Raw genomic sequence first — 20,883 nt, 5'->3', positions numbered from 1 at the left:
CAAAATATCCACATCTACAGCAAGGACAGAACCCCGATGGTTTCTTTTTTTCTGTTCCGAATTACTACACTGAGAGCGCATTTTCGCTGCGTTTAGTGCCTTTTCTAGTTACTGAGATTGCGGCGTAAGTCTTTTCGGCGAGGTAACGCCGAAAGCTCGTAAAAGAACAGCACAGACAGCGAATGCTCGAAGTCTTTTTAGAAGTTTTCTTTTGGAAGAACTTCCTGCCTAGCCGGCCATCCTGAATATTCCCTCCAAACACTGACTCCACACCATTTCACGCTCTGCTATACGTGCGAGGAACATCACCCCCACATTACGTGAACAGCTATGTTTGCGCAGTCCACGCAACGGCTTTCCCGACTCTTCCTGCCCACCGCTTTTAACCTTGTCTAGCCCTTGATTTATTGACAGAATTAGTCCGGCTTTCACCAAAGCCGACATGCCATCAGTCATAATTTCCGCTTGATCTGGATCGGCGAACGACAAAGGCATGTCTGATTAACAGAGCATGTAGCAGTGTCGCATCCTCAAAAGAGCAGGTGCGTGGAATAGTATGCTATGCGTAGAGAGAGACAGACGCCTTCCGACTGGATCGAGCCGTAAGCGCCGGGGGACGCGACCGCTCCATTGTTTGTTTACAATGGCGGCTTTACTCATTAGAATTCGGTGACTGTGCGGCGTTCGGGACCCTAATAAAGCAATATGGCCGACGTTGACCCCTTCGGATTAGGCTAAACGGACCAGCGGACTTGTTAATCAAAGATGGCCAGAGTTTTCCGACTTTGAACAAGAGTCTTGGTGCGCCTGGTACTTGGCGTAACAAAGATACCGTTAATTTGTGGAAGTCTACTAACTGGACAGCGTCATTGACGCTCACGTAAAGAAAAAAATGAAGAGTCGTTTGTATGAGATAGGTCACTATTTATATTGATAGCTTTCTAGAGGGGAGCAACCAGCAGCTAAATAATCATTGCTCTCATCGCTCACCATCTGTGCGACATGACCAAAACAACGTCGCTGTTCGTTGCTACGCGAAATTCTAAGCGAAAATTCCAGAGATTCTGTTCGTTCGTTCGTCATCAACCACCTACGTAATTCGGCGTGCTTCGATACAAAAATGAATTTCTAGCACCGCCGTTTTTGTAGACAAAAAAAGGGGCAACGTTTTTGTAACGTACGAAAATCTACTACGTTCTCGTTGTTATCCCTTCGAAAAAACTGCTTTATAATTTGAGTGTAGTGAATTCTACAATACGTGTATGTGCGGCTCATAACGCTAGGAAATCTATGTGACAAAAGTTTCGGTTCAACTAAGAATATTTTGAGATGGTGGGCTGATGAGCTGAATTTTTAGCAAGGTCTGACTTCTGAGAATCATGTTTCTGCTTGGGCCAATTCGTAAACAGCTCCCGTAGTGCATCATCCCTACAATAGTCTCTGTATATTGATCCTAGCCCTAACCACTGTCAAGGCTAAGCCGTCAGTTGACCGAGTTCGTAGTACGAGGAAGCCGTTGTAAAGTGCCGGTCACATCGGGTCAGCTCCGGCAATTGACGGCCGCGTGGAATCCAGTTCGTGCATTAAAAAGGACAGGCTGCGTGGCATTCGACAGCGTAGAGTGGACGCGGCCTATCGAATAATTCACGCATAGACTGTGTGTCACTGATGAAAGGACTGATTGTTAGCGGTCGAAGTGGAGAGGTTCACATAGGGGAAATGTCCGTGACCACCGGACATTAACGAACGGGAGCAGATTGATGGGCGTTCAGAGGCTAATCGTGACATTCGTGTGCATGTGCATATAATAACTACATGTTAGGTAATTCTGAGGTGGTTAATGGTCGTGAGCACTCATCGTATTGCGTAACGCGTCATGATCGGGTCGCGCGATCGATGCAGCCACAGCCTTTGATGGATAATCCCCAACAAAGGTCAGCCAGCAATACGCAACCCGGTGCTAAATCGCGAACAGCAGCGACCGAAGCGGCTCAGCGGACAGCCGACGCTGATCCTGCGATCACACGCAGCTTGGATCTGCAAGCTGCTACCAGATGCGATCCAATCGAACACCACGATTGTTTGCGTCTCCTCGGTGGCGTGTTTGCTGTTCGCGTCATTTCATACCTCTGTGACCTCTCGTGCTTGGTTCGGACACGGGAAAAAACTCGAGTATGGTCTGTTTTTGCTTAACGCTCGTAAAATCGCGTCCAACTGACGGAATACTCATCGGTGGCAACGAGCCAGTGTCTAGTTCCAGTGAGACATGACGAATCCGGCCACTCACGTCTATTGATCGCTATCACTCGCATATTATGGAGATAGGATTGTTTACAGATTGATAACTGCGTCACATACTGCCCACCTAAAGCACTGTGACGAACCTCAACTGCCGCCTACAAAACAAAGCGAAGTAAAACGTAAAATCTGTTTATCAGGTTCTCGACATCAACAATTAACAACTTTGCACATGCGACGACCGAGCATAAAAGAACAGTGCCGGGGAGCACAGCTACATACATTTGGCATCAAAATAGGCCGTAAGATATATGAATGAGGAAAAGTAGAAAATGTTTTAAAAAGTTAAAACCCGAAGGAGCTTTGGATAGAGCTCTTTGGTATCACAGGGGAACGAGGGACCAAGTCCCCTAGACTAGATGCTGACGTCCTCAAACGCGAGCAGCAAGGCGACCACCCTCTGGCAGAACTATGTCCAGTCGTTTCGGGGAGTGTTGGAGACGCTTCTTGCGGACCACCATGTAATCTGAAATATTGTTGCTAAAAAAACGTTATCAAGAATACAGCCTTCTTATAAGAATGAAGACGAACCGGTGACTTTTCCGTGGCGTTTCTTTGGCGTGGCATGCTCGCGTTTGGCTGGAGTGATGGGACTCATCGACATATCCATCATTGATGAATCCGAGTCGTCCGAGATGGAGAGCTCTGTGCGGTTCTCCTTAGCTGGTGAGGTGACAGCCGAAGAGATCAGCTTAGTTCTGAAGAGGTGTACTGTAGAGGACGAATAAAACGCTAACGAAATAAAGGAAAAATTGCAACAAATGAAGGAGTGCACACCTATAGAACTCCGGCACAGACTCTTCAGCAATGGGAGAGAATTCGTACTCGGAAGTACCCGGAAGTGGAACTTCGCAGGAGAAATTGAAGCCCCATTTCGCTTCTTCTCTCCTTCGGATTTCTTCGAGCCTGTCGTTCAGCCATTGCTGGGTGAGAGCAGGATCTGCACGGCCAAACAGACATCTTCGGGCAGACCTTTTTGTCTTGGCTGATGAGCTCGAAGACGACATTCTGAAAGCGGAAACAACTAGCATTTGTAGTTGGCATGAGTCACGATAACGATCGCGCAAGATAATGGTGAGAATGGAATATTCAAATGAGAGTTCGTTTCGAGGGAAATGCAAATTAGATGGGGCGGAGACCGCTCTATTCTACAGAACAGTTTCAATTCAGATAACACAAGTTACAGTTACGTCTGGAGACGGTATTCGAAGGTCCAATGCGGCCGAAATAGGACCTTTGTGAGTGGATGGATGCATATGCGCATTATGCCAGTCGCAGCCTTCGGACGGATATTCGAATGCCCGACTCGTAATTGTAGGGAGGGGTCAATACAAAGGGTACCAGAGGTCACAGAGTCCCACCCCAAGTCAACAAATACGGATCGGATTACCGAAACAGGGCACGCTCTTTGGCAGCAGCGGTACGGTAAAAGCCGAATAGCCAGACACACAGAGAGAATGTAAATCAACCACCGTACGCGAGAAAGATGCGTATAGATGCTAGGATAGAAGGGTTGGGAATAGAAGTACAGCGAAGCTAAGGTGGCAGAAGTTGTCCAGAAACAGTAATGTGATCTCCAGTACCACGGCTGTACCACGGGCTGTTTGGGCGGCCGCTGCCTGTTCAATAATGACGCTTGCTCGGCTGCCGCTGTCGCCCGACCACGCCCCTCACGCTGGGTAGCTGGCAACGAGCCAGGTTCTCACGAATCACCCCGCCCCTGGATGGGCGGGCGCTTACTCTCCAGAGCTTTCAGGAGTACTGCTTGTAAGTACCTTATTGATGTTCTGAATTCTTCTCTTGAGGAAGTCAGTCGAGGTGGCTGCCCCGAGGCGGGCAGGCCTGACCTTCATGAGTCATGTGAGCGTATGTTTACGAAGCGGAGGTGTCACTGACGGCTTTTGCCAGTTCATACGTGTCGTGCACTAGTTATTGCAGACTGATGACTTTTGAAAACAGTTCAAAAGCGGAAAAAGGGACGCTTCATGATTCGCAACGGTGGTCGAGGAGAGAAAGCAAATAGACGAACTTCAGCATCCGGCACCATCTTGTGCTGAGTCTGGGTTTCTGCCTCCGGTGAACCTAGATATTTTGTTTTTCAGACTTGCAGTAGACCGAGAACCGGTATGCGAGCTATACGGGGAGACCCATCCGCGGCCTCTTTCCGGTTCTAAGTGTACTTGTAAACATCGCGAGGATGATATCACAAAGACCTTTGCTGAAAACTCGTTTTTTTGGCGCGAAACACTGAAGCTGCACCTCGCGCGAAAATCAAATTTCTACTTGTAGCAAATGAACACTATGTAAAAGTACACTAGACAGATGTGGAACCGATGGAATGACAAGGTTAGGAGGATGAAATTACAGAAAATGATGATCTTTGAAAAGAAACAACCTATGAAACTTCCTACAAGACATTCACAATCATACAGATTCGGTATCATCACCGTTGTCCCTGTATTGTGTCTTCCTGGAATACGTAACAAGACCACCCATTCATGTAAGGCGTCGTTCCCATGCTAGAAAAAGCTCGAATCAAGCCTGAGAAAAACTGTGCGGGTGTCAGAAACGTGAGAAAAACGCGAACACACTATTCGACGATGACTTTAGCGAAGAAAAAAGAAACCGTGCGCATAAATGACATAAAAATGATAGGAGGAGAAGATTTTCGCCACTGTAGTGAAAATCTCAAGGAAGCGCTAATAGCCCACCTATGACGTAAGTTGACTGAATGAAATGAGAAATACATACATATGTTTTGTATTCATGCCTAATTCCTGATAATTCATTTCATTTGAATAAATTTCTGTTGCAGTTGAGATGAGGTCATTCGCATTGCAGTTCTAGTCGCTGGCCGTACCGTACGTACCCTACAAGATTGGCGGCAACCGATTCTATTATTACGCAGAATAACAACGTTATTCTGGTCAGATGTGACGAGCAATGTCGGTTCCTTTCTGGAATTCTGAGAACTAGTTATGATTCCGATCTCACTGTCCAAGCTTCCGCAAATTTAAAATCACCTATTTTTCTTTGGACGTTCTCTTGGAACTTTGACGCTCCAGGACCTTATGGTATGCTCAAAGACAGTTTAAGACTTGAAGCTAGCGGTTATTAAAAGAGATCGGGTCATTCTAACATTTCTGTCCATAGCTATATGGAGTAGTTTGGTGAGAACTGATAAATATGCAGTTCCATGAGCGGATTCAGCTGCGCTTGAGAGGACACCATTTTACGTACAGCTTCAATTGAAAGCTGATAAATGAAAGGATTTTCGATTACACTAAATGCAAAGATTTGATCAATCGACGAAAAACAAGAATATTTCATCTCATTCTTCGCATCAATGATGTTTGAAATTACAACCTGTTTTTAAAATCACAGTGGATGGAAGTCGGAAATCAGAATGGACATTTTACGAATATCATGTCTCTTGGTTTGACATCGCTCGAAAAAAAAAGTGAGGAGCTGGTTGAGAAACATTCGATGCATATACGAGGAGATGGTTTTGCAGAACCTGTGTGTATATGTATCCTGAACGTTTTTCGATTTGTTTTCTTAATTTCGTTTCCAAGGTTTCGATGAAGAATTTTTCTCGGTTCAGGACTCACCTCGCCCTAGCCTGTCATTTCGAATTAAGAAGAAGATACTGGAGAAAGATCCCAAACCATCTTTCTAACCTGTCCCAAGCAAAGTCGGGTAGTAGTCTCACCGCTTGAACTTCCGTGTTGGGAAAAAAGAGGAAAGAACTAGTTGGGCAACCCAGTATTTGAATGAATTGAATTGAATGAATTGATTGAATCCTCTTTGGTTTTTATAGCTGAAAAACTGTGAAACCCCCTGAAGATGCAAGGTAGAGATAAGAAACGCCAGAAAAAATGTCTAATTATGTAGAAATTCCAGATTTGACCCCTCCAAAGCACTTGGTTTCAGCTCCTTTCAGTTTCAGTGCTTCCACTGTTTCACATGCTACTAGTCAAACTGATTCTACAGCTTTAACACGTGAAATTCAAAAATAATTTGAACCGGATTCTAAAAATAACCGTTCGATTTGGGAATCACTCGCCATCGGCATCAAAATTTTCCAGCAGTAAGGACGTTTGGAGGATAACAATTCTGCAGAAGTAGATAAGATTTCGAGTTCTTTAGGATCATATCCACGAATATTCGAATCTAATGCGGAGGTGGTTTCGAATTGACCGTTCAAAAATATCGTTATATTCATGTTCAAAGATCCTAACAGATTCCGATAGGTTAAATCGTTGTAATCGGATTTTCGGACACAATTTCGAGGGTGAAATGCTCACTATCGATTTTAGGGGAAATTTTGAACGAGTGATATTGAGAATAAATGACATTTGATAATGTGAAGTTGTGAAATAAAAACGGTCGTTCAGAGTATTTCTTAGCTAGCTGAAAGAATAGTTTCGCATTGCTCAGAGACCTCGCTGTGTAAAAATGTGCAAGTAATAGGAAACACTTGACTTAAGCTTAGGTTCGATAACCTTCAGGAATAGGGAACTACTCTGGAAAATTCTTTCAACGGGGATATGCGTATAGCTATGGCGTCCCACTTCACAACTCGTTAGACAATGACCCGTTCTAAGAATGCGTTAATGCCATCCAGTGAGTTTCAGTTAACCTCAAATAGATGAAAATTATTAAAAGTAGGTGCAAATCCCTTCTAAAAGAACGATAACTCAGGTATTCGATCCATAAAAAGTTTCCTAAAAGCTTCGCAGAGGAATCTCGGCTTGAAGAGTATCATTCCAGTTTATAAGAGTTAAAATTTCATTAAACAAGATGTTTCATGGACAATAAACGAAATTTCAATCAGGAGAAGATGAAAGATGATGTGAAATTTGGAACATACATATGCATACTCGTAAATTATGAGTCTCAAAAGCATGTTCAGTGTGTTTCGAGTGATTTCCATCAGAAAACTTCTTGTCGAGAAATTTCTTGTGAAGGGCGATGTGAAGCAATGGAGCCGGTCCTCTACTTTATCGCGATAGGACGACAAGACATCAGATGCTTTTTTGACGAATACAAGTGGAACATGACCTTATAAATGTCCCTCATTTGTAAAAGAAAATATCGAGCACCAAAGAAGGTTTTCTGATTTTCTAAGGGAGTTTTGCTGTGAAAGAACTACGTACGCGGTGACTCGAGTGCCTATTTATTACTGTACTCTCAAAAACTGTTAGTTTCCCCTGTATAAGAAGAAATCGGCGATCTTCGGAGATTCAATCAAAATGTCGTGTAGTTATGCTAGAAAAAGGATAGGCGACGAAAATTCTACTAAAGATAACGGTACTACGGTATGCAGATACAAGTCGGAGCTCACTTGTTTAGGAGACGGTAACTACCGTATAATTGCGAAATGATGAAAGGAAGGCACCGGAATTCGCACCAAAAGCGATATATTACTTTGCTGCATGACCTATTCTCCAAATTTTCTCCGTATCTTTGCTAAATCCTACAGTAACCTCTCCAATGTACTAGTTGTGAAAGTAACACGGCTGCACTATAGTACACTGGTGATTTTCGAACTATTGTTGTCGTTTGAATTGGCGTTTTTCGCAGTGTGGATATGAATCCATTCAAATTTGAGATAATAAAAAAGAGGTCTAACTTAGAAGTGACAGAAAACTGATTTTTCTTCTGCATAAAAACCTCACTGGAGTGAAAAAGCCAAATATCCCTACCAGGGCCATTAGTTGGCTGTGTACATAGTCTATTGGTTGCAACATTGCTGGACTGAATATCTAAGATGAAGTTCCTTTATTTACTAAGACATAAAATAGGTAAACAATCGGTCAATGGTGCTATGCAGCTCTGAAAAATCAATTAATGCAGTTCCTCCAAAAAAGTTATTGAAAAATAGGGATAAAATAAGAGTTCTACATATATACTATGTTTAGTAGAAAATGATATAGCAGAGAATTAGATATGAATCCAATTCAAATCTCCAATGAATTTATGTCAAATCTCCAGGAAAACTTATCAACTAAGTCCCATACTTTGCCGATCTTCCTCCTATACTATTGCAATGCATCTATACAAACATTTGAATTTATTTTGATTTTCGGAGAAGATAAGGTCTAAAGTTTCCCTCAGAGAAGCGCAAAAGATAACACCTTCTTCCAAACTTTGAACTTCACAAGGTTCCTTTGAAAAGTGATTTCAGAAGAAATCTTGGTTGCATGGTTTACTTCACACTATTCAGTACTGTAGTACTTTTCTATAGCACAATATTGACTGTTGTCGACCTGCAAGAGCTCACAGGTTCAAGATGAGCAATCAAAGCCAGTTCTCCTCAGCTAAATCTGAGAAAACTCAGTTTCGCGGCAAGACTAGAATTCCGTTGCCATTCTTCTTCAAATTTCTCTTCTTTTTCCTACTTCTTTGTCTAGTCTTATTCCATTCCTACCTTTTTTGAAAGCTGCAGACCAGCTTTGACGAGAGCCGCAGCGGAATCTTTTCGGCGATGTTTTGTCAAAATTCCCCAGTCTTGCAGTGAACCATGCACTGCTAAAACAAAAACAGACCTTTTAGTTATAACTGTAGAAGAAAGACCCAAGAATTTAATCGCCTAGGCATAGTAATTTCGTTCAATGCTTATTTTAATTTTAAAATGCTCTTTCTACAATCTAAATTAAATTTTTAGGTGTTTCTAGGTATCAAATCTTATTTCCTATACTCAACGAAAGCACAAAAACTTACATTTTCACCAAACCTATTCGAATCTTATTAAGAAACACAGTAAAAAGTCCGATCGTCTGATCAGAACTGAGGTGCGCATGCAGGCGATCACAACCATCACATTGCTCCTTGAGATATTGCGGAGTGAGGCAGTAATTTAATTCTATACCATTCGTTCGGAAATATGAACGTGTATATGTGCACAGTGCATGGGATCCGTCCAGCTAGTGCTCTGATTCTGCGCGAGAGCGTTGGAGGCATTTTCCATTCACTGGATTAACAATTTCAATGTAAAAAATGCAATTCCCATCCACGAGAAGCGTAAAAATCCAAGAGAGAACATGTACGACAGTATTAAACAGGTGAATGGCACTGATTTTGAACTTAGTAAACGGTTGTGGTCTCCTCTGCCATCCCGATGTTCCATGTCCCTTCTCGCCGATTTAAACCACAATGAAAATTCGCGTTATGCGCTGTTATTTGAGCAGATTTCAATGTTTGCGCGACAGCAAAAAAATACGCTTGTATCCATGTGATCCCCAATATCTACGAAGAGTCCAAAATGTCGGAAATGAAAGTTTTCCAGTGCAGAAAAGTCCTCGAGTGCAGAGATCAAACTATGAGGTTGATGAGTTTGTTACTGAGTTAGGTTACTCATTGTTGCTTACTTGAACAATTAAAATTTGAATAATCTCGAATCGTCCAAACATTCCCTACCGCTTCCAACGGCTTTTTTCAAGAAGCTCACGAACTATTACCACATCAAATACCACGTTTTACTTTCTGTGCTGACAAATTCTTAAAGTACAAGATATTACCGTAAAGAGAAATGTGTCAGTTGAGGATTTTGTTGGATTATTTGGTTTTAAGAGAGAAAGCGCTCTGTAACAGAAAATAAGCCAGAAAACGTAAATCCTCCTTTTCGATGGGTCCAATTTTTTTGACCTTGCTGATGCCTCTGAACAGCATAAATTATCGACAGTATATCCATTTAATTTCATTTTAACAGCAGCTTAATACATAGAATCAATTATTCCTGAGTGATCTAATCTATCTAATTTTACAGTAGAATGACTGAAAACACTCAGAGAAGTCATACCGTACTGTATCTGAAAATCCGCTGATGGCAATATATCCTTAATATATCTATAATATCTTAAAACTCGTCGATGCAATTAGTTTATTAAAAAGCAGTAGTGTATTAATAATAAGAATAAAATGCAGTACACGTTTTTTTGATGCGGGGGTCGATGACACTGAAAACATTGTGGTCCAATAAAAGAGTCTGTAACCCTGTAACCATAATTTTCAATGGACAGCGTTTTACAGTATGATGGCGAAATGGGAAGGACTACGTTTGAAAATCTTTCAGTAGCAAGTGAGTTAGTGCTTCTTATTTTTGAACGTAGTGCGACAAGGCAAACAAATCACGCGGACAACAAGATTATCAAGCGAAAACATTCACCACATGAATCACATACACAGCAGGTACCTCAATCAAAAGTCTTGGAAGGATACACCTCAACTGGAAGTGACGGTGTTGATGTTTATGGAAGAATAAGAAAGGATTATGCGCTGTGTCTTAGAGGTGATTCGATGAAAACGGTAGATACTGTAACGGGGTGGATTTTGTGCAGAACAAGCTGCGACAAAACTAGTGTATTAGCGCAATATTTGAAAGCTTAGAGCTACGTGAAGAATTTCGGAGAAGATCGAAAGTTTTTTCAGCTGTGGCCACAAAGGGAATCTTCTAGGAAGCTAACAGCGTAAGCTGAACGATCTGTGTTCCCGGAAAATTTGATGAGGAGCTAAGAAACTGTGAAGACACGTGGGATTTAAACATTATTATGAACTTCTTCGCCAAATTTCTTTGAGTGGGGAATTACTGCTTTGTTGACTGCTGAATAAACCCCGTTTAGTTACGGAAAGCCAAAGAAAGGGAAACGTCAAGGATTTTCCATGTACCTATTGTTAGACCTGGACGAAAATTCCGTCCAAATTCGAAACTACTATTGTACTCACCGTTTGCGTAGTTATTTTGTGGTATCAATGTTGTTACTGGATGAATGCTTGATCATTAGTTGGAACATCGTGCAAATGTGCAGGTGAGAAGTCTTGCAAAGAAACGCCACACAAACAACATTTCCAGCTGCCTCCTCTTTAGAATTTTTCGATAGAGGTCCTGTTACATAGCAAATAGATATTTAACAGGCATCGTTTGGATGTCAGAGATCATCTTTGGGTCATCTTCGTGTTCTTCGTTTGACATCGAAGAGGTTGAAAATTCTTTGGATGGTGCAACTTCTCTTCCGCAAAAGTTTGAGAAAACACAACCATCTATCCAATCTGTATAGTGTAGCAGTAATGCAGGTGCGTACCCCCAGCTAGAAACTGCGTTTACAGTACTCTTAAAGTAACCGGGTACCTAACGCGCTAAGTAACGCTTCTAAGGCTATGAAAATTTATGCTTTGTTTCGCATTCGTTTCATTTTGTTTCGTTTTTTCTTTTGTTTTGCTTTCGAGAACGTTGTCCTTACAAGGGCCTGGAAATGGTTCGAGGATGTTGACGCCATGCATATCCCATCGAACTCTTCCTCTGTCCTTGCCAAGCCTCGATAACTTTCCAAGTACACAAGTACAGTACGTAAGAACTATAACTGTACTGAGAACGGTATCAAGGATCGCCAAGAAGTGGGATATGAACACCATCAGAGAACCTGGATTCTTTTTGAGGCCTTTGATGTAGACGACTCTAACGGAAAGGCCAATGATAAGATTTTACCGTAAAAAATTTAAAAAATTAAAATTAATAAAATTTTTTTTCTTTCCTTTTTAATATAATAAAAAGATAAAATAATAAAAATATAATCAATAAAGAATAATATAATAAAAAGATATAGATAAAATTTTCTTCGCCGTGCTCAGTTTTTTGGAAGAGAGGACTTCAAAATTGAGATGAGAGTTTTCTTATATTACAAAGAGATTGCTACTTATCTATCTAGTTGGTGAGCCTAAACAAAATAGTTATGAAAATTACTAATAGAACTATGTGAGAGCAACAACAAATGTGAATATTTCTTGAGAATTTCCTTTCTAAATGCTATGTAGCATTTTAGCATTTTTCATTTCTTAGTTTTTTTAACCCATCTAATCCTTTACAGTTTTCGTCATACTTTTCAAATCTGCGGCAACATGATTCGGTTTCATTTCAGAAGCAGACCAAAGTTTTTAAGAATTGCGGAAATAATCAGTTTGTTGTCCGTTAAGTTCTCAGACACACCCAGTCGAGTTTTAGCAGTATTTCACCTCTTCTTAATTTTTTGAAAAATGTTTAAGGACAGCTTTTTCTCCAATCTTATAGCAGAAGAAACACGAAGAAAATCCAAAGAACAATCTAGTGTAGATTTCGTAGAATGAGGTTCGATTTGAATGCTTTGATTATGTCCAATTTCTGAATATTTGCTTTTACAAAAAGCATCTGTGCTAAAATAAACAAAAGCATGTGCGTTTACACGCTGTGACGTAGTATCAAAGGCTTTTCAAACTTGGCGCTTATTGCACAACGGAAATCAACCCCGCAAAAACATTTCTCTCAGTCGTTGCTTTAGTAACTCTGTGTTCAGTGGAAAAAATGCACTAGACCTCGAACAAAGTGGAGAAGGTAACGAGAGAGTTGAAGGTCGAGAACAATTTGTAGTTTACTAAGGGAAACAAGGCCATGCGGCGGCGACAAAATGTAGGCTGACCGCGGCGCGGCGATCCCGTAGAACTGGGGAGTGTTTCTGGTCGTATCAGATCGGCAGCCGCTATTTGGTGGCAGAAGATTGATGGTAAAACGAATGAACGAGCGTTTAAACGGAGGTCATCTCAGGAAAAGATGCTATCGTTATGACTTCGGAAGGAATCGACAACAGAACCGGCTAGATACACGTCGATAGCGGTTGCCTCCACAACAAAAGGCTGTCAGTGGTCGCTGTACGGTGAATAGCCTCCCTCGGCTGGGACAGACACATAAAAGCTTCTGACGAAGTGCAGCACTGGAGCAGTGCACAACGGCAAACAATATTAGTAGGAGCTCAGACAGCACTAAGTAAAATTTCGTTTCAAAACACCGAGGTGAACACACGAAAGCAGCCTGTTGTGGAGGTGTGAAAGCTTGAAAGACATGAAACTGAATCCAGGACAGAAATGATCTCCTTGGACAAGAGATGACGGCGATCGACTGGTTTTGTCTTTCTGTGCAGTCGAATAAGCAACTTATACTTGACGAAGAAATTGTTGTGGAACACGTTCCAATAGAATTGGAACATTACGGAAACCCATTGATAGTGGATTGTGTCGTTTGCACGATCGTAACGACACAGTGATATCTCCTTTCAGACTTCGGAGGTTCGTTACAGACGAAGAAGTGCTTGAAACAAATAGACGTTAATTTTTTGTTGTCTTCTTCCTACTTTTTACTACCGTTTCTTCTTCCCGAGAAAACACTCTACTCTGTCTACCATGCAAATATTCCTCTTACTTGATTTTTCGATTTGATTTGATGACTTTGATCAAATTCATCGATTGCTTGCGACTATCTACTAGAAATCTTTTTTCGCTCACCCGACAAGTCCAACGGTTCCTAGCGGTTGGGCTATTCAAATTACAGTATACAATTGAATAAAGAAAGAAATGTATCACATATAAGATGATATTACAGTAGTAATTTTGAAAATCATCCATATTATACGCTGGTTCATCATAAACTTCTCTTCATACATGGTTAATATTCTATTTCCTTTTTGCACATTCCTTGAATGTCATTCACTCACAGTTTCCTCCCTCATCCTAGCGTATAGCAAAATGAGTGTTTTTCCTAACGCTTGCAGAAGAAAGAAGGGAAATGAATACTGACTATGAATAACTATGAAATGACTATGAATACTGAATTTGACTATTTAATTTTCGTGCAAACACCGGAAGGGAGACTAAGTGATGTTTTTCACCTTCTAAAGGGGCCTACAATTTTTTGTTCTATTTTTTCCTGTGTTCAGTCACTTCGTCGACCGTCAACTCATTACTTTATTATTTAAAAAAAAACTGTGAATGGTAATATTGAACGCCTGGAGAAGGTGGGAAATTGAAGATTTTTACTGCAATCTACTAAGATTTAATTTTTGCAGTAGCAAAAGGTTTTACGAAAAGGAGCACGATTTTTCGGAAAACGAAAGACACTAACTGTAATAGTAGAAAAAGCGAAAAAAAGTTGTGTAGTTTTGCAATGATTGAGAGTTTGCTTACCAAATACAACAAATCCAGAACGGATGACCTTAACATCGAAATTTCAGGATCTTTTCAAGAAGTCTTGAAAAAAAAAAAACCAGCGATTCAAGAATATAGTTCGATGAAGGAGTGGTGATAACGTGAAGAAAATTCCAATATCGCTGGCAGTCAAGACTCTGCCTATTTTCGTACCCGAAAAAACAACCTCAAGTTTACTTCAACGTATTGTGAGTGTTCTGCCTTTGTTTTCTCAATCTGCTGTGTTAATGTGGTGCATCTGCACAGAAGACGACACAAATTCACATATGAATAGGAGTTCCCATCGGTGCACTTAAGCTGAATACAGCAACAGATTTTCACAAAAGTGCAAATATGATTATTAGATCAGTGAAATACGTACTCACCCAGATTTTTTGCCCCACCATGGTTCTGTAGGGATTGGAAGCGGATATAACCAGATGTGAATAATTTTTCCAGGAAAATAACCTACCCTGTCTATTTACAGTGAGCCTGAAAGTTAGGTTGTGGAACTGTTGGGTGAAAACATATTTCGTTGTTTTATTCCCGAAAGCATATTAAATGCAAGAAATCAGTCATTCATTCTGGAAGGCGAATCATCCGGAATTTTGAAAACATCGCTTCCTAATGTGCGCCAGAACCTAAACAGCGGCCTCTGATAAAGTTCGAGCGATCGCTGAAGACTTTGATAAGATACGAGAAGCGACACTTCGGTTAGACTTAGATCAGTGAATCTCTGGTCCACTGGCGCCATGTCGACACAGGATAAAAACAAAAAAAAACCTTTTAAAATGATTTCCTTTGAATTTCCTTTGCTCATAGATGTGCAACAGATTTTTTTTCTGCTCGTGTTAGGAAAAGAAGAAGTGAAATCACCCATTTAAATGGAGAGAAAAGCCAACAAACAAACACTATTGTCCTTTGGGGAATGTGATGGGCAATGTGGAAATCAAATAACGTCCCGGATTATTCTTTTTTTGGCTAAGTTTAAGGAAAAAAGACGTTATTGGCAGTAGTCCAGAATTGTGTTGTATCTGTACTGTACAACGATACAAAAGTTCAACACGAGGAAAAAAGTGCGTAGGAAAAACGTAATGAACAAAAATGTCCATAAACGATCGATTCTTCCGTCACGTAGAATCGTAATAAACGGAAGGTGCGGAAGTTTGACGATCGACGATGACGATGCTATTTGTGAGAAACTGTTGAGCTGATGAGACATTCTGAGCGGCACAACCATTCGTCAGAAAATACGCAGGAAGTCCTTTCTTTTTGCTTGAAAACAGCGGAATTTTTCTAGAATCACTGTTTATAATCCTTCAAGCATGTTATCGCTAGAACATAACATAAGCCTATGTCATTAAAAATATTCAGGATTTCGTTTAAATGAGTGTTTGAAGGTAAGAGGAATTGATATTTTACACGCAGTGGAGATTCAACCGGATACTGTTTTTCTTCGGGAACAAGACATTACGGTAGTGTGCCCGATCTTAGCTTCATTAAGGTACGAAAAATACAAAAGGAAGCCCCCTTTCATGTTTTCATAAACTGAATTTGACTTCGAGGACGTGTAAGAATAAAAAGGCGTGGATAACAGTGAAAGGGGTAGCTTCAAGGTGTTACTAATACAATATATGCTAGAAAACGAAAACGATCAAAACTTGTGATTTCGATTGGGGCATGGTCTTATTTTGGAGGGAGATAGGGGAACAAAAAATAAACGGGTACAGTCATAGAAAAATCGCATATTGTTGCGAAGAAGTACGGTTAGAACTACATTTAACCGTTTATACCAAACTACACCATAAATCAGAATCTTCTAACCGGAATCCACACTGTTCTAAAGTGAAGACGTGGCTCCGGCAGGATGAGCATAACTACACTGAAGTAGGCATGTGGAGTCACAGCAACTTTCGGCAGAATTGCGAATGAAAATTGGGTCCGTATCCAATGCGATTTATTAGATAAATTGAAATGTCTATGCATTGGATGTTCTTCAATCGAGCAGAAGAAACTATCGGTGGATATACATATCCGATCGGACTAGAGCAGGATATATTTTTCCCAGAAACGGCTAACTCCTGCAACAAAAAGCTGTCAACCGAGTCTTCGCCACCAAGCTAAACAAGCCATAGGGGATAGCGTGGTTGGGAAACGAATGTGGCGACGGTTTTATTTCCATCGTTTTTATCCGCAGAAATGTAAATATGTTGCATGTGGGCTCAGGACTGGAAAAACCTCATGTGATCGCGTTAAATCATCTAGGAATAGTCTTCGATTCGTCCAACCAGGACTAGCGCTTTTTATGGTCCTCAACGTTTTCGTTTACGAATCGGTAAAGAATTTATAAATGTAAGAAATGTAAGAAGAATGCATAAGCCAAGCAATTTTACGTCATCTGTTCATATGGCCCGGGAATCACCGCTTCAAAACTGGAAATTTTCAAAACGAATGTTCACAGACCATTCATTTGATTGTTCGCAAATGTTGCGATTGAGCGGGAAAAAGCTTATCTCAAGAGGAACTTCATTTCTGATTAGGACGGAAACCTTCAGACTAAGCTGATAACGCTGAAGAGTAGACACAATGTTATCGCAGTAACAATGGAGAACTTCTTGAGAAATCAGATTTCTTGAATGACAGCTGCAACAAATTCGGCATGTTTACGGTAGAATGCGCTGACATGTTGACATGCAATTAAACTACCATAAACCACGAACGAACGAAGAACGATCGAGGTATAGGTGACAGTGGGGTGAGGAAAGCACGCAATTACGTAGACTGACAGATGGTATGGTGGTTGTCCCGAGAAAATCAACACGCTCTCATTCGGACATTTTCCAGCTGAACGATTCGTTCAATTCGAATACAACACGAGGGGGGAGGGACATGGGTTGAAAAAAAATCCCGTCCAAAAAATAGCACCCAAAAGTGATTGTGTAGTTCGAGAATAAGAGAATAAGAGCAACTACAGCGCATTACCAACACTAAGATTAGTTAACGCAACAATACAAACGAATACGGATAAATAATAGATGGATAGAAATCTGATCCAGAAGTGGAATCTAGGACATGCGTGTCGCAAAACAACGTAAGCCATAAATTTCCAATCGCGCGTAAGAATTCAGAATTATTTTGAAGGAGACAGAAGTGTTATCGATTATGAAGTTTTCTCTCAATGAATCCACCTATGCGAGCTGACACCTGCGTATCGACGTCGACACGTTGCGGCATCACAACGACCTTGTCAGAATTCCGTTCCGCAGAACTGCGAACATGTTTACCTACCGTAACCAACTAGGACGATCTGAATAATGTAGGTAAATACGGATTCGTTCGTTCCGATGTGTTCGTTTCGGCTGAAGGTATGTTGAAGGTTGAATATGTTGAAGGTCAAGCAGATTCTAAGGATGGTATGTAGATATACATTGGGTGCTTAAAAAAATTCTGGATGAGATAAATGAATTCCAGGAATGCTACAGCACTGCATCTCTTGTCCTTTGCACGAAGCGAAAATGGATTAATATATGACATTTTTATAGCTTTTTGTAGAGCTGATTAGAAAGAGGAGAAAAAATATCTTCTCGTTGAAATGAATTATTAAACATACGGAGACTTGCTCACGTAGCTACTTGAAATTAATTTGAAATAATGTACCTGTAAATGTAATGTCAGAAAAATCGAGAACAAGCGAAGCAATCATGGTTTTATACTAAACGTATGTGTCATTGCTTCGGTATTCGATTTCTGTTCAGATGTATCGCATCGGAAAATGTTTTTTTTTTTTGCAGCCGCACAGCATTCTGTGAAACAAATGACTCATTAAGACGCAGTGACGAGGAGAGCTTACTTCTACGAGAAAATACTTCCATATTTAAAAGTGGTGTTCACAGGATCTTCTATGACGTTTTCCTGAAGAAACTGCAAAACTATGTCTTTTGAAAGTTGCGGGAATAAAGAGAAAGATTTTCTAGATGATGGCTTCTATCTGCTGTTTGTAATTCACCTCACAAGATGGTAGTGGAAGAGAAACGTGTGTGGAAATTTTGACTGATTTTATGCGTAGCATTGAAATGAGCATGGTAAAGAGGCGTTAAGAATTCTTAAATCCCATGAAAATCAAGATATGTTTTCCAAGACATTGCTATTGAGCTGACTATGAGGAAATGTGTCGGGCAGACCTAGAAAAGGTAAGTTTTCCGGGAAGTACATGATTCTCCTCCACACGTACCCAAGGCACCCTTGTCTCCGAAAAAAAAGCTGGCTGCATTTAGTAAATATTCTTTTAAAATGCCACAAAACGTGCTTGAAGTGAAGAAGCTGGTGGCTAGAATGAAATGATCGAAGGCGCGAAGGTAGCGATGAAAAAAGTGAAAAATACGGACAGAATCACTGATGGATATCTTTGTTCAGCGGTACCGTCGGCCGCACTGACGAGGCCGCTCCAACTCTGAAGCCAACCAGAGAAAGGGCAGCGGAATGCCCTCGTCGAGGTAGCCACAGTTCGGCAGCTGTTGCGAAATATCCAGAAATTGGCCTTTCGTCGATGCCCACACAGTCTCTGCATTTCACTTCCAATGATTCATATCAGAATCGCAGTGTGGAACGAGCTGTTCTTACACATCTTTCCACAGGTGTTCGTGTTCAAATTGCGTGAAAGTGACTAGCTTGTTACCTGACGCCAAGGTCATAATGGTTGGAAAAACCGCCAGACAATTTCGCTTTGATCCAGAAACGATGTGGGTTTTTGTCGTAATGGTACATGAGATTCGCTAGGTAGTGAAATGTGAAACACGGAAGAAAAAAGTCTCGGCGACAAAGCGGCGACGCCACTCACAAAAAGAGCGCAGGAGATCGAACGCTGATTGCTTGCCACTGACAGTTATTAAAACACCGAACCGAGTTCGACAGCGAATTCAAACAACTCAACGTGATTACTGTTCGAGGTCAGCGCCTGCCAATCATTCAATTCAGTCCGCTCTTGCGGTGACTCTTTTCAAGGAGGCACGAGAGCATCAGAAAAAGTAGTTCGGCTGGTCGCTCTCCTACCGTGTCTGCGGCTACGGTGGCTATTTTAGTCGACAGCCACGTAGGTTTTTCGATGCGGTTCCACTCTTTGAAGTGGTAGTTTCGAGGTCGATCGGACGAGATTTCGCGCAACATCTGAGATAACTCCGCTGAAATGCCGATGTGAAATTCAGTCACGAGATCTCCGGCAGAGATGATTGCTCTACGGGGGAATCTACGTACACGTACAAAGTTGCTGCACAGTACAAGGTTGGCTGGTGTTGATGTTGAGCTGGTGTCTAAGGCGATATGCATAGTGTTAATAGCCTTGGGCACCTTAGACAAATATCTCTGTCTTTATTTTTCAACTGAATGCCGTCTCAAAATATTGATGCCAAATTTCTTCTTCTAGAAAACTCGCTGCTGGTTTAGAGTGTCTAACAATTTATTTCTAATCCTATTTTTTTCTAGCTTTTTTATCAGAAGAAGGTAGGAATACATTTAATTTTTATTCTATTTCCTAGCTCCATTGCTGTTTAAGCATAGGAGGAAATGTTGTGTTTATCTAATGGCTCTCATAACGGTTTCTATTCAAAATGCGTACTTTTGTGACAACGTAGTTAGGTGTTCGAGAGCGGCAGGAGAAAGTTCAGCAACTTCGCGATCAGCCAGTCTTCCACACTTTCTGCTACTTCGTGGAAAAACTCATCGCATAGGATTTGGAACAAAAAAGATTCAGGGAAATAGGTTGTGCTCCGCTTTAAAAGTTAAAAGTTTAAAGTTTCTGGCGTCAATCAATCCGCTTGGGATGCGCCCCCACGTTCACTTCAATTCAGAATCGTTTGAGGTTTACGAACGTGTATCTGGCCTATACAATGACTTGCGGTGGCTAGCCGATGTGTCAAGTCAGTGCTTCTATCCTCCCAGACAAGACAAGTGGTACCAATTTATCGACCCCGGAGGGGTGAAAGGCTTGGTGAGCACTAGAGCGGACTCAAACCTCCGATCGATCGTGCAGGAAGCGAAACCTCTAACCGCTACACGACACCCACCCCACTTTATATAAGCTTATATAAGCTTCGCTCCGTATTCCGCCTTGTATAAGTAAATGGGATTAAAAGTAATTTTTAAAAAATCAAAAATAAATTCCCACTATTTATTTCTTGAATTCTTAGCTTAGGTAGTGTTAGCAACAGAAAACTGTTGCTCCTTCGAAACAACGAGACAAATGATGAAAAAGGGATGAAAGAAATCGGAGCTCTTGTTATTCTTCTGATGAACAGGTGAGTAAGAAGCAGATTTTACGTAAAAGGTGAGGAAATAAAGGAGTTTAAATAATGATCTGGTGCGCAAAAGACTACGTCATTCATTCAAAGAAACCTGTAAGTGTAACATTATAGCTTGATATTTCCTAGTTGCTGTAGTACACTTTATCAACACAATCGCTTAAAAAATCTCAAATAATCCATTTCTTCTTTAATCGCACCCACGATAGTGCAAACGGTGCCTCCAACATATCATTTGTTGAAAAACGTAAAAAAATATCAGCTCAACTCTACTCTCCTCGAAAGTAGAAAAACCTTTGACAAA

The 20,883-nt window shown here is 41.1% G+C and overlaps 4 protein-coding genes across 6 annotated transcripts; 1 reads left to right on the top strand and 3 right to left on the bottom strand.

Moving 5' to 3' along the window:
* Positions 1-228: 228 nt before the first annotated feature.
* Positions 229-495, bottom strand: RB195_019689 (uncharacterized protein; the record flags this gene model as incomplete). The annotated part of the gene is made up of 1 exon (XM_064187659.1): positions 229-495. One exon carries the CDS (start codon positions 493-495, stop codon positions 229-231), a length of 267 nt encoding a protein of 88 aa, XP_064043540.1.
* Positions 496-1,815: 1,320 nt separating this feature from the next.
* On the top strand, positions 1,816-2,193 carry RB195_019688 (uncharacterized protein; the record flags this gene model as incomplete). Its single annotated transcript, XM_064187658.1, has 1 exon — positions 1,816-2,193. One exon carries the CDS (start codon positions 1,816-1,818, stop codon positions 2,191-2,193), a length of 378 nt encoding a protein of 125 aa, XP_064043539.1.
* A 476-nt stretch (positions 2,194-2,669) lies between these two features.
* Positions 2,670-5,047, bottom strand: RB195_019687 (uncharacterized protein; the record flags this gene model as incomplete). 2 transcript variants are annotated; one of them, XM_064187657.1, is made up of 4 exons in its annotated part: positions 2,670-2,764; positions 2,830-2,996; positions 3,076-3,306; positions 5,010-5,047. In XM_064187657.1, 4 exons carry the CDS (start codon positions 5,045-5,047, stop codon positions 2,670-2,672), a joined length of 531 nt encoding a protein of 176 aa, XP_064043538.1. The 2 variants fall into 2 exon arrangements, with proteins under 2 accessions (XP_064043538.1, XP_013294963.1); XM_013439509.1 differs by lacking the exon at positions 5,010-5,047 and having other exon boundaries at positions 3,076-3,305.
* Positions 5,048-8,519: 3,472 nt separating this feature from the next.
* On the bottom strand, positions 8,520-14,693 carry RB195_019686 (uncharacterized protein; the record flags this gene model as incomplete). 2 transcript variants are annotated; one of them, XM_064187655.1, is made up of 5 exons in its annotated part: positions 8,520-8,570; positions 8,732-8,832; positions 10,969-11,072; positions 14,474-14,604; positions 14,673-14,693. In XM_064187655.1, 5 exons carry the CDS (start codon positions 14,691-14,693, stop codon positions 8,520-8,522), a joined length of 408 nt encoding a protein of 135 aa, XP_064043536.1. The 2 variants fall into 2 exon arrangements, with proteins under 2 accessions (XP_064043536.1, XP_064043537.1); XM_064187656.1 differs by lacking the exons at positions 8,520-8,570; positions 8,732-8,832; positions 10,969-11,072 and adding an exon at positions 13,261-13,414.
* Between the last annotated feature and the right edge of the window lie 6,190 nt (positions 14,694-20,883).

Source organism: Necator americanus, chromosome II (genome assembly GCF_031761385.1).
Source record: "Necator americanus strain Aroian chromosome II, whole genome shotgun sequence".
NCBI classification, from domain to species: Eukaryota; Metazoa; Nematoda; class Chromadorea; order Rhabditida; family Ancylostomatidae; genus Necator; species Necator americanus.
The sequence above is the reverse complement of the archived record's forward strand: the minus strand, read 5'-3'. Positions and strand labels throughout refer to the sequence as shown.